This window comes from Rousettus aegyptiacus, unplaced genomic scaffold (assembly GCF_014176215.1).
Source record: "Rousettus aegyptiacus isolate mRouAeg1 unplaced genomic scaffold, mRouAeg1.p scaffold_m13_p_1, whole genome shotgun sequence".
NCBI classification, from domain to species: domain Eukaryota; kingdom Metazoa; phylum Chordata; class Mammalia; order Chiroptera; family Pteropodidae; genus Rousettus; species Rousettus aegyptiacus.
Window position 1 is genome coordinate 33,589,457 of NW_023416284.1, and position 14,400 is coordinate 33,603,856.

The 14,400-nt window shown below is 32.1% G+C and overlaps 1 protein-coding gene and 1 pseudogene across 2 annotated transcripts in view; one reads left to right on the forward strand and one right to left on the reverse strand.

The window, feature by feature from the left end:
* CUNH1orf185 (chromosome unknown C1orf185 homolog) overlaps positions 1-10,430 on the forward strand; it is a 103,334-nt gene extending 92,904 nt beyond the window's left edge. For both annotated transcript variants that reach the window (XM_016120449.2, XM_036233828.1), the window contains 3 exons: positions 3,084-3,219; positions 8,520-8,556; positions 9,703-10,430. In XM_016120449.2, coding sequence (XP_015975935.1) covers positions 3,084-3,219; positions 8,520-8,556; positions 9,703-10,097 — 568 coding nt within the window. In that variant the 3' untranslated portion in view covers positions 10,098-10,430. The remainder of the gene's footprint in view (positions 1-3,083; positions 3,220-8,519; positions 8,557-9,702) is intronic.
* Positions 3,970-4,088, reverse strand: LOC118607402 (annotated as a pseudogene).
* Positions 10,431-14,400: the final 3,970 nt, after the last annotated feature.

A 14,400-nucleotide genomic window follows, 5' to 3' on the forward strand; every position in this document is an offset into this window, starting at 1 on the left:
AGGAATAATTTACATAAAAAAATGTAAATTTTAAATGTATAATGAGGAATTTCAACAAACACATTTCTATGAAACCACAATCCCAGTGAAGATACAGAACTTCTCCAGCACTCTGTGAAGTTCCCTCATGCTCCTTTCCAGGCATCACTACCTGCCTCCCGCCCAGAGGCAATCCTTCTAATTTTTAACACCATAGATTAATTTTGCCTATTACTTTTTAAAATTAAATTTATTGGGGTGACTATGGTTAATAAAATTATATAGTTTTCAAGTGTAAATTCAATAATATGTCATGTATATTGCATTGTGGAATAATATAGACTTTGCTTTTTTCATTTAACATAATATTTTTGAGGTTCATTTATATTTTTGCATTTATCTATAGTTCATTCTTTTTACTGTGAGTAATATTCCATTGCATGAATATACCTGTTTATTCGTTCTTCTGCTAATGGACATTTGGGTCATTTCCAATTTTTAGCTATTATGAATAAGGCTGCCGCGAACATCCATGTAGAAATCTTTTTGTACATGCGCTTTCACTCCTTTTGGGGAAATACCTAAGAGTGAAATTACTGAATTGTATGATTACCTTTATAAGAAACTGCCAGTTTCCAAAGTGGATGTATACTCCAACTGGCAATGTATCAGAGTTCTGATTTATATTTAAAAAAAAATTTCTTCTCTGTGAAGCCTGAATTTTAATGGAACATGAATGAAACAGAGAGACAAGTTAGGAGGCTTTGTATAGTCTAGGGAGTGGGGATAGCGTCTTGGACTAATATGGAAGTAGAGGAGATGAAAACAAGAGGTTGGATTTGGTTGGATTGGATGAGGTAAGGAAAAATAAGTGAAATGGCAGAATTAATGGTAACACCTACGTTTTTACTATGAGCAAGTGAGTAGTTGATGCCATTTACTGAGATGAGGAGATAAAGGAGGGAGCAAGGTGAGGGAGTGGTGATGAATTAGGAGTTTTATTTTAGATGTAATTTTGAAAGCCTATTAGATATCTAAGTGGAAATTTCAAATAGACAGTTGGATGTACATGTATGTCTTCAGGAGAGACATCAGGACTAAAGGTTTAGGTTACCTGAAGTAATAGGACTAGATGAGACTAACCGGGGAGTGATTATTGAAAGAGAAGAACCTAGGCCTGTGCCCTTCAGCCTACCAACATTTAGAACTCTAGTGAAAAAGTAGAATCAACAACATCTGGGAAACATGTCAAGGAAGTCAAAATTATGACATTATGAAAATGTTTCAAGAAGGAAGAAATGACCAGTTATGTTCAGGGTGCTTAAGAAAAGATGTGTAAGGATAGAGAAATAATTTCTGGGTTTAGCGACATGGAAGTTATTGTTAGGTAGAGGAATGGGTTCAGAAGCAAAACACAAGAGGTGAGGAAATTGAAACAAATATAGATATCTCTTTCAAGGAGCTTTTTGTGTGTGTGAAGGAGATTTGATAAATGGGCCAGTAGCAGGAAGAAAATATGGGATCAAGGAAAGGTGATTTTCTCTATAGATGGAAGACATACTTGATATTTTCCTTTCTCTTTCCCATCTCCACTAAATTTGAGCCATCACCAAGTTCTATTTATTTTATGTAATAAATTGGTCAAATCTATTCATTTTTCTCCACTGCCACCACTTTATCCAAATTATTATTATCCTCCACATAGCCACTACAGTAGAGGTTATAACTGACCCCTACCTTTGCTATTGCCTTCATTTAATCTCTTCTCCACACTTCAGCTAGACATTTTTCAAATGCAGATTTAATCAAGTCTCCCCACCCCCACTATATTGTAAAGGACTTCCTGTTGCTTTTAGGATAAAGACAAACCGACATGACTTTTAAGTCCCTACATGGTCTGTCCATGCATACTCCCCACTTTTCCTCTTGCTTTCTGTGCTTCTGCTATACTGTTCTAATCTGGCCACGGGGTCTTTGGACTTGATATCCTCTGACTAGAATATTCTTCCTCCCACATCGCTCCTTTTCCACCACTCTCTACCTAATAACTACTACTCCTTCTTCAAATGACCAATTTCAGTCATCTCATCCTCAGGAAAGCCTTCTTTGACCTCTCTCATGATGAATTTCCTTTGTTTCATAGTACTCACACAGTACCAGGTAGCTTTCCTTGATAACACTTTCCATACTTGTAATTTTTTATTTTCTTGTGATTATTTTATTAATGTCTGTCGCCCTTACCAGTGTTTAAGCTCCATGAGAGCAATGACAGTTCTATGAGGTTAGTGGCTATGCTTTTCTTTTGCCACTATGCATACAATACCCAGCATAATGCCTGACACATGGTAAGTACTCAATAAATATTCATTAAGGAATTGAATTCAGTGAATAAATGAATCCTAATTGTTAATACTTCATTAAATAACATAATATGGACTCTTGAATTAATTTGGAAAATTTCTAGTACCTCTGAAAGAAGAAATGGCAATTAACATTATTTTTTAAATCATTAGCTTTAGAGTGACTATTAGAAATTTTTAGTTTATACTTAATTATTTTTGATCATCTGGGGTTTTACTTGCTGATTTATTATTTATTATTTTAAACTCTCTTTCAAAATTGTTTCTGGTTGCATGGATAATGAAGGGACTTTTCCTTTGTAAGCCATTAGTTTCAATTCAGTTTCCTTCCACTTACTTTCACTAGAAATATTATTAAATATAAAATCGACTATTGAGTTTCATTTTATTTAATTTATTTTGCCATCAAATGCACATTTATGAAAAGGCTAATTAACATTAAAGTCAATTAATTATCTCACAACCAGAAATTATAGTATCAAAAACTCATGGTTAATCTTCAAAGTGGAAATATTAGCCCTGCATAAGAAGTAGCTTAATTTACATTCTATGAATAAAATAGGTATAATGAAATCAGTAACATGAAAAGAGAATATGTTGATGTGTGCTTTTAAAAATAGATATGTAGTAATATTTATACTGATATTTAAATCCTTATATGTAACTATAGGAAACAAAGTAATTTTCATTGATTTATAATATAATTCATGTTTAATAATATTCTTTATAAAATATTTTTTTCAGAGAAATATTTAAAAATTCCAAATTTAAAGCAACTGATGAGATATGTGGGCAAATATCATCAAAGCTGAAGACTAAATCTCATTCTCAGTGTGTTTTTATTTCTCGAAATTTTCATACTGGAAGATTCCAATTACAGGTAGAGTGTAATACTTTATAACAGTCTTTTCAAATAATTTCTTTTGATACCATGTCATTAGCATAGTCCTCTTTCAAGTTGAAAGACAGAGAGTATCCACTGTTATTTTTAAATCTGAGGGACAATAGCGTGAGCTAAATTTAAATTACCCAAACTAGTTAGAGTTTATACTATAGGAAACTGAAAAACTAAGTAAAAATGCCTCCTTCTACAGTTGCTCTACTATATCACTAGCCTGAAAACCTGCATACTCCATATTGGGATTGTTTACAGGGATGAAGTTAAATGGCATAAGAAAAACGAAGGAAAATTGCCAGGCATATCAGAGGAAAGAGGTTTGGAGAAAAGAGGATACTCAGATAATCAAATCTAACCAAACCAACTAATTGAAATTAAATACAATTTAACAAGGATTAATTAAGCCTTCATTACATTCTAAGCTCTGGGTCCCTTCATTGAGGATAGTAAGATATGAACCCTATGTTTGAGGTGCCAGCGTAGTACAAGTGGGAAAGGCAGACATGTAATTAACTTTTTGTTATGTAAGTGTCAAAACAGTGCTATATGGACAAAGTAAAACAAGGGAGAGAGACCAGTAGAAACTTAAAACTATGACACAGCTAAACAAAACAAATATTTTATTTATTTTTTAGTCAAGGCAGCCTTTGGTTGACCTCACATATTGCAAGGACTTTGTCAGCTTACATTCTCTTTTTTAATTTTTTTTAAATTTTTTTTTTTTACTTTTTACACCTACACCACTTGGTTTTCCTAGGTGGTCTCCCATCCAAGTACTAACCACACCTGACCCTGCTTAGTTTCTGAGATCAGATGAAATCAGGCTTGTTCAGGGCAGCATGGCCATAGACTGATGTATAATCTTTATGACGTATCCTAATACCAAAACCTGGTAAGGATAACACAAAAAAAGAAAACTATAGACCAATATCTCTGGTAAATACAGATATAAAAATACTAAACAAAATAGTAGTAAATCGAATACAACAATACATTACAAGTTTATCTTTTTACTTTCTGATGATATGCTTTGATGAATGACAGTTTTTGATTTTTGTGAGTCCAATTTATCCATTTTTTTTTCCGTTGCTTGTGCTTTTGGTGTCATATCTAAAACCATTCCCTGATCTGAAGTCCTAAAGATTTATGCCTATATTGTCTCCTAAGAGTTTGTCTCCTAAGAGTTTGACAGTTTTAGCTCTTATTTTTAAATGTTTGATTCATTGGGAGTTAGGTTTTTTATGTTGTGTGAAGTTTGGGTCCAACTTTGTTCATTTGCATGTAGATATCTAATTTTCCCAACACTGTTTGTTGAAAAGACTTTCTTTTCCTCTATTGAATTGCTTTGGCACCATTGTCAAAAATCAGTTGACTGTAAATGTCAGCATTTATTTCTGGAATATTAGTTCTATTTAGTTCTATATATTTATCCTTATACCAGTACCACACTGTCTTAATTACTGTAGATTTGTAGTAAGTTTTGATATCAGGTAGTTCTCTGACTTTTTTCTTTTTCAACATTGTTTTGGATGTTTTAATTTTTCCTTTTATATTTCTACCTTTGATTCATTTTTAGTTAATTTTTGTATAAGCTATGAAGTTTAGATCAAAGTTCATTTGGGGGCTACTGATGTTTAATTGTTCTAGTGGTATTTATTGAAAAAGCTATCTTTCCATTTAATTGCTTTTGTAACTTTTGTCAAAAATCTCTTGGGCAGATATGTGAGGGCCTATTTCTGGATTTTCTATCTGCATCATTGATCTATATGTCTGTCTCTACCATACCACATGCTAGCTGTATAGTAAGTCATAAAATTGAGCAGCATGATTCTTCTAATTACATTCTTCTTTTTCAACACTGTTTTAGCTTTTTTTTTCTTCTTTTGACTCTCCATAAAAATTTTAAGATAAACTTCTCTCTAACTAGAAAAAATCTTGTTGAGATTTTGATGGGAATTCCTATTTGTTAATAGGTAGATTTTTAGTGAATTTATGTCTTTACTACAATTGTTTACACTGATCTGTGTTCTATAACCTTTACAAATAAATTTATTACTTCCAGTAGTTTTTTTGTGGACTCCATAAGGTTTTCTTCATATATAATCATATCACCTGTGAAAAACATCAGTTTTACTTCTTTTCCAATCTTTATGCTTTTTGTTTTGTTTTCCTATTTATTGGGTGAGACCTCTAGTATAATGATGAAATAGAAGTGTTAAGAGCAAATATATATACTTTTTGTATTCTTAATCTTAGAGAGAATACATTCAGCTCTTCACTTTTAAGGAGGAGGTTAGCTATGAGATATTGGTAGATGCATATTTGTCAGCTTGAGGAAATCCCCTTCTGTTCCTTGTTTACTGGAAGGTTTTTGTTTGTTTGTTTGCTTGTTTCCATGTTTTTTCGTTTTTTATCATGAAGTGGTGCTGAATTTGGCCAAAAGCTTTTTCTGCATCTTTTGAAATTGCGAACAATTTCATGGGTTTTCTCTTTTATTTTGTTAATGTGAATTACATTGAATTTTAAATGTTAAACCAACTTGTATTCCTAGAATAAACCTCACTGGATTTGTTATATTAATATAGTATAAAGAATGTTTACACCTATGTTCATGAGGGATGTTAGTCTGTAATTTTCTTATCCCATAATATCTCTGTTAGACTTTAATATCACATTTATTCTGGTCACAGAAATGATTGGAAGGTGTTTCCTGCTCCTCTACTTTCTGTAAAAATTTGTGTATAATCAGTAATATTGCTTTCCCAAACCTTTTTTTTTTCTTGAATTACCAGAGAAATCATCTAGCTCTGGAGTTTTCTTCAAGAGAAAATTTTTTATTATGAATTTTATTCCTTTAATAGATATCAGGCTATATAAATGTTCTATTTTGTAGATTTTAGAAATTTATCTTTTTCAGTGATTTTGTCCATTTTATCTCTGTTAAGTTTATTGGCACAAAGTTTTTAATAGCATCCTCTTATTATCTTTTTAATACTTGTAGAATAGTTAGTGATGGCACTATTTTTATTCTTTTCCTAAATCAGTCTTGCTAGGTATTTTCAATTTTATTATTCTTTGACTTTTATTCTTTTCTAATATAAGCATTTAATATTTAGATTTACCTCTAAACAGTGCTTTTGTTACATCCCACAATTTTTTATGTTTTGTTTTCATCATTCAGTTCAAAATATTTTAAAATTTTCTTTCTTCGTCTTTCATCATATTGACATTTTTGAAAAATGCAAGTCAGTTACTTTATAGATCAAAGCTATTCCTTAGTTTGGCTTTTCCTTGTGATCAGATTCAGTTTATCACATCTGAAGGCATAACACTGTTTGTCTGCTCTTCACTACTGATTTTAGTTAATCACATGAGATGATGTCAGTTCTTCCCCCACTGCATTATTTCTATTTTTACCCTAGCAATTAATAAACAATCTGTGGTGACACTTTGAAACCAATTAAATATCCTTCTTTTCATCAGACTTTACTTACTAGCTATAGAAATTATTCTTGCCTGAGCCAGTCTTTACAAAACTACAGCAAAATGATATTTCCAATTCTACTACTCACATCCACATTTGTCATTTGGCTTCTACTTTAAGGGAGACACTCTTCCTTCCTTATTTTATTTATTTATCAGTATAGACTCATGGATTTTTGTTTTATTCAGGAGCTTATAATTTAGTACTGAAATCATTTTAATACTCAAATTTCCCCAAATTTAACCAGTGGGTACTCCTTCAAGATTGTTCCTCTGTCTTTTTGATATGTCCCCATAGTTTTGGAGTCCTTACTTCTCATATTAGAGCATTGTTTTCAGTAATTGAAAGAATATCCATTGTATTAATATCTATGTATCAAAATACAGTTAACTGTTTCCTTGCTCTTAGAATTTTAAATCACAATTTTAAAAAATGCTAAACAATGTTGTGATGAGCATACTACTAAGTGAATATTTACACAAATCCAAAATTATTTACTTGGCATAATAAATTTCTAGAAGTAAATTTGTTAAATTGCCTTCCAGAAAAATTCTACCTATTGATATGTAGTAATATATAAGAATGCCTATTTTGTCATTCCCATAGTTTGGGTAGAATTTTAATCAATTTGGGGCTTTACTCTGTGATTTCCAGACCAGCAATATCTGCATGACCTGGGAGCCAGTTAGAAATGTAGAATCCCAGACCACATCCCAGACTTAACGTGTTAGAATATGCATTTTAACAGCCCCCCCCACCCCGATAACACATAGGCACACTTATGTCTGAGAAGCAGTTTTTTAAATATAATTTATATAGGAGTCACAAACTGAATTGGTCCTAAATCCAGGCAAGGTAATTTCGTCAGCCTGTACTGGCACTTATATTAACAAAAGGTGAAAGTGACAAAGAAGTAAAACTGGTTCTGAAAAAAGTGCTTCTGTGAATCCAATATACATGTATACTGTAAGCAAGCCTTTTGCAGGGGAACAGGACCATACAGATAAGCACAGGGTACTAACACTTTTCCCCGAGAACATAAGAGAAAATGTTATCTGTCCAATCTCATCATCATTACCCGCTTCATCCCAAACATATTATGCACTAACTCATTGTTTTTCTAGTGGTCAAAGGAAAACCTGAGTCAGAACCACTGCAGTCAGTATATGTAGTAATGCATGCTCTCACACCCCACTCCTAGCAAATATGTTTCAGTAGGGTGTGATATTATGCCCAGGAATCATCATTTTAACAAGCACACCAGGTGATTCTGATGCCTGAAGTTTGAGATCTACTACACCATTACATTTCCCGTAACACATCTGGAATGGATTGTTTCAACAAATGTTTTATTTGCTTCAAAAGAATAGTTGCATTTTTATAAAAATTTTTATCCAGAATTCACTTTTTTTTTGCTGTTGTTTTTTAATGAAATGAATAAATCTAGAAATTCTGATTACTTTGTTAGCCTTTTCTAGTTCTAACCAAGCAACTCTAAGTGAGGATGAAGAGTAGTCCTGTCGAACTTTTTTACCATTTCATTTCCTATCCTGGAGAGATGCCTTCTTGAACCAGACCACTTTCTTTTCAGATGTTACCTCAACACTTTCCTTTCAGTATATTTTGGGGAAATAAATTCATATTGTGAGGAAAAAACATTATTCTATCAAAAATTTATTATGTTAAAATGTATTACTCTTATATATGTTAAATATATATAATAATATAATGTAATTATATATGTTAAAGAAATTATATAAAGACTACTGTTTTAAATATAAATAACTTTTTTATATAGGAGGAGCAAAGAAAAAAGGAAAGAGCACATATAAAAGGTACTTTTTCTTAACAATTAGAAGAACTTGCAATCAACTTATAGCAATTCACATCTTAAAAAATTAAATATTTTTTAAAACCATGAAAAGTCAAGGGAAATATTAATTTATCAGTATGTGAGTAGGCACATTATTTTAGAAAACAATTTGCAATATCATATCTTAAATAATAAAATTTTAATTTTTGTCTCATATTTATGGTATTTAGTCAATACCATATAGTAATGCTGGAGGATCAAGAGACCTGAGTGATTTATAAGTGTTTAGATAGTGTATAATATGTTTTAGTACCTCAAAACATTATCCTCCTACATAATTTTAGAAATCCTAAATATAAAATGTAATAAGGTATTTAAACTAGCTTAAAATTGTTACATATTAATATCAAAAGTTAATACATAAAATATTATAAAAGACATGTTAGGATATTGTATAAATGTGATCTTTTCTAAAATTTAACATGTTATAATACTGTCAGCATAAGTAATATAATGGGAGAAGCATGAGACTTAGAGTAACAAAAATCCAGATACAAGTCCATTTTGTATCTGATCTGTGAGGAGTTGTTTCTCTAATTTTCAGTCCTCATTTATGTAAAGTGGTGCAAATAAGTACCTTGAAGAATTACTGAGAGGCTAAATGATATAAGGATGTCTGTCAAACTGCTTTGTAAATTGTAAGGCACTATAGGAATGTTAGTCATTACTTTTATTAATGTAAAGCCACTCCATAGGCCGTTCCCACTAGGGGCCAAACATTTTGTAATCTGCCTACTCAAGGAGGCATGTTTTTTTAAATTTATTTTTAAAATAAGGTAATATTTAGCTATAAATAGTCAAGAAACTATCTTTTCTGATTTTAAGGAACATGTCAGAACTGAGATTTCTAGCCTGTTTAGATTCTTCTGTTAAAATAGGTTGATTTTATTTAGAATATACTTCTACTCTTGATTATTGTAAAAATATTGTTAATTCCCAATTACCCATTTGACATTGTACAGATGTCAACCTATAATTTTCACTATATAATCATAATGTTCATTATGACCTTAAAAAGTCTAAATTTTAAAAAGAAACATCGTTCTTATAATTAAGATTTGGCTCATGAATATGTAACATTCATAGTAAATCTAATTTTCTTTTACAGCAATTGAAGATCACCCTAAAGATGAATTCTGCCTTGCAACAAAAAAAGTCATTTGTGACCCTTCAGAGATTAGCTCAGCAACAGATCACAGCAGTGTTACTTTAAGCTTGTCTACATTACTATCTGATTCTTGTTATAGCCAAAGTGTCGAAGCAGCTGATGACTGGTTTTCTGATGATTCTCTAGTGAAAAAGAGCTCTCCAATGCCTTTTCTCAGGGAACCTGTAATTGAAAAAGTATTTTCGTACCTGTCAACCATTCCATTAGAAGAATGTACTGAAAATGTACAGAATATGAAACTTTATGACGATCGAAAAGATGACAGCATTAAGGAAATGTTTTCACAAAGAAATACAGAGGTTGAAATACAAAACCTTCAACATCATACTGAATGACTTTTTTCTTTCGGAAATTTGTATACACTGAAATCATGTATAGTTAAAATTGAACTACCAGCTTCTGAGTCTCTTAACAGGTCCATGCTAGTATTGCTTTTTTTTGTCCTTTGCCATAGAGTGGTCCTACTTCCCTTGCTGAATCTTATTTCTAGAAACAAAATTACAGGAAGAACTAGAATGATATCATGAACAGTAATTAAATTTAACTTTTTGAATCTCGTCAAAGGACATAATAAATAATACAAATGTATTTCAACATACAGGAGAAATACTTTAAGAAATCTTCAGCACAAATATATTTTTGAATAAAACATTCACAGCATTTCCTAATACTTTTGACATTTTCAGTTTTATTTCAATGTGGGTAGGGCTGGATGGAATACCTCCCTCAGCTTTTCTGAATTTTAAATATACAAATCATCTACTATTTAAATCTTATTATGTCATGACTTTGGTAAGCAATATAATTTTGTTTCTCTAGGGGAACCTGGGATACTATGAAGAATCTAGACAATAATTTTCTTTTCCCTGTCCCCTCTGTCTGTTTCTCAGAATAGTTCTTCACGCCTCACACCTATATCATGAAAATGGCAACAGTTATGTTCATGGTCACCTGATTCAAGCTAGATGAATCTAAGAGACCCTTGGCCAAATTTCTACTATGATTCTCAGGGATTTCTGACACCTATCATAAAATTAACCTTTTTCCCCCCTTTCTCCTGAATACTCTCCATGTAATTAGTCCCTTTTATTTTTTCTCTTGGGAAAAACAATTAACAAAGTATAATATTACATTTTGTGCTTAAATTACTCATAACAAAACCTGTGCATATCTTCCCAAGAGATAAATTATACTTATTAAATAAATTAAAACAAACAAACAAACAAACAAACTTCTCTTGAATAAGATAGTGGCATTACCCAAGCCTGTCAAGGATTAGAGCTCCTTTCTCTTTTGAAGCGCTTGGCCATTTCTGCACAGTGTGTTTATGGGTCATGAGGACATCTCTTTATATTCACTCCTAAATCTAAGTAAGCTATTTCAGCTCAAGATATTTAAGGAACAGAAAAAAATATTTAACCGGTCTCTGTCTCTTGGTGTTCTTCAGTGTCTGTTTTACTGCCTGTCTCAGAGAAAGAAATCTCTCATTTTAGTAAGATTCTAAAACTTCCCTAGGAATTTGAAATTAGAGATAAGAATCATTCTAGCCTTGGTCTGACTAGTGACTGGAATAGAGGTAACATAAACCGAAGAACTATGAGCTGCCATGTCCCACCTGGTGATTTGGAAGAAAAGAACAGCAAATCTGTAGTGAGAAAGCAACAAAGCATTTGCAAAGTGAAAAGCAGAGATGAGAGATCAGGAGAACATGATTCCTGTTGTTCTAACACTCATTTCCTTGCTTCAGCCCTTCATGAAGCCTGCCGTTGGCTTGGAAAGGCATGCTGGTATCCTAATTATGAACTCTCCTTTTTGCTTAAGCTAGTAAGATTTGATTTCTTTTACTGGCCACCATCCCTGAGGCCTGTTTTTAACTGTTCTTCTTGGCTTTGGTATGGTACTCTTGTAATTTTAAAATAAATTCTTTTTGCATAAACGAGAAGGAGTTTTGTTCCTATAATCATAACCAAAGCAAACTAACCAAATTCTTGTCATTACAAAAAAGAAATAAAGAGATCTATGCATATAAAATAATTGCTATATGGTAATGACATAATAAATTGAATTTATTCAAAACTTAACACATTTACTTGTGTATTAAAATGCTACTCTGTATCATAGGTGTATAGTTCTTTTTGAAAGGCCCAATGATCAATACATACAAAATTACAGCAGTCTACAATAATTTTATTTCCAGCATCTGAGAAGAATCTGAGAAGCACCATCCATGCACTGTTGGTTAGAATGTAAAATGGCTGAGCCACTAGGGAAGACCATATGGTGTTTCCTCCAAAATTTGAAAATAGATCGACCATACAATCCAGCAACTCTGCTTCTGGGTATATATCTGAAGAAAATAAAATCACTGTCTCAAAGAGATATCTACACCCCATGGTCACTTTTAACTAATGGAACATTAGTTACGATAGCCAATACATGGACACAATCTTATTGTCCATTGACAGATGAATGGATAAATAAAATGTAGTATACAAAAGTGGAATATTATTTAGCCATTAAAAAAGAAGGAAATCCTGCCCTTTGCTACAACATGGATGGACTTCGAGGGCATTAAGCTAAGTGAAATAAGAGAGAAAGACAAATACTGTATGATCTCACTTGTATGTGGAATCTAAAAAAAAAAAAATGAACTCATAGAAACAGAAAACAGATTGGTCAGTGGTTGCCAGAGGCAAAGGATCAAAGTCGGGGAAGTGGAGGAAGGTGGTCAAAAGGTAAAAACTTTCAATTATAAGGTGAATAAGTTCTGGGAGTGTAATGTACAGCATGGTGACTTTAGTGAACAGTAATTTATATTTTTATGTTGCTAAGAATATGTCTTAAAAATTTTCATCATAAAAAATTCTGTAACTGTGAGGCGATGGACATTAACTTATTGTGGCAATCATTTTGCAGTGTATATACACATCAAATCATTATATTGTACTCCTTAAACTAATGCAATGTTATATTTCAATTATATAGCAATAAAACTGGGAAAAAATATTAATAAATAAAATTTAAAAAATAGCCATGGAGTAGAGGGCATTAATTTATTTAATTTTTTATTTTTTCTATTAAATTTATTGGAGTGACATTAATACAATTATATAGATTTCAAGTGTACAATTCAATAATACATCATATGTATATTTCATTGTGTGTTCACTACCCAAAGTTAAATTTCCTTCCATGACCATATATTTGACCCTCATTAAGCTTATCTACCTCTGTTAACCACTAAATATTGTCTATGAGTTTTCGTTTGTCTTGTTTGTTGTTTTCAATTTTATCCCACACAGGAGTGAAATCATATGGTTCTCAACTTTTTCTGTCGGTTTCGCTTAGCATGAGTATCACAAGATCCATTTATGATGTTGCAAATGGCAGTATTTCTTTTTTTAAATTTATTTATTTAAAAAAATTTTTTAGTTTAGTTATTTAATTGAAGAAATGATTTAAAAAAATTTTCCCCCATCTACCTCCCCCTTTCCCCCACTCCCTACTCTCTGGTAACCACTAGTCTATAGTTCATGTCCATGAGACTCTGTTTTTGTCCTGTTCATCTGTTGCTTTTAGGGTTATATCCCACATATAAGTGATATCATGTGATTCTCAACTTTTTCTGTCTGGCTTATTTCATTTAGCATGATTATCTCAAGGTCCATCCATGCTGCCACAAATAGCAGTATTTCATCTCTTCTTATGGCTAACATTCTGTTGTATATATGTACCACAGCTTCTTTATCTAATCTATTGAAGAACACTAGTTGTTTTCATGTCTTGGCCACCATAAATAATGCTGCAATGAACATCAGGGTGCATATATCTTTATAGATAAATGTTTTCAAATTTTCAGGGGTAGATACCCAGAAGAGAGTTGCTAGGTCATGCAGTAATTCTATTCTTAATTTTTTCAGGAAACTTCATACTGTTTTCCATGATGGCTATACCAATTTACATTCCCACCAGCAGCATGTGAACTTTCTTTTTTCTCCACAACTTCTCCAACACTTATTATTACTACTCGTCTTATTGATGATAGTCATTTTAACATGTGAGGTGTTATCTCATTGTGGTTTTGATTTGCATTTCCCTAATAGCTGGTGAGGTTGTGCATCTTTACATATACTTGTTGGCCATTTGTGTGTCTTCTTAGGAGCAGTATCTGTCCAGGTCTTCTCCATTTTTTAATTGGATTGTTTTGTTGTTGTTGTTGAGACGAGGGGCATTTTTATATGCAGATTTGAGGTTTTACTTTCCAAAGCTCCTTCTTTTCTAGAATTTCCTCCCCTCCTCAATTTCCGACCACTCTGAGAGTCTCAAACTCCTTTTTTGACTACTCAGATCAATAAGACTTAGCTTTCCACTTTCAGTTCTAGCTTACAGGTACTGCAAAGATTCAGGAATACACTCAAGGGCAAAGCCTGTGAAACATATATCTTATTTAATGTAGTTTCCTTCTTTCAAATGTTAAGTCTCCAGTTTCTGCTGCCTTTTGGCTGCCCTTCAGTATATAATTGTTATCTACAGGAGAGTTCATTCACTATTAGGAATTGTACAATTACTGGAACATTCCAGTTTTTTAAGAAAAATAACTTTTCAGTTATTTCTAAGATGCATTGGTGTGAGTGACTG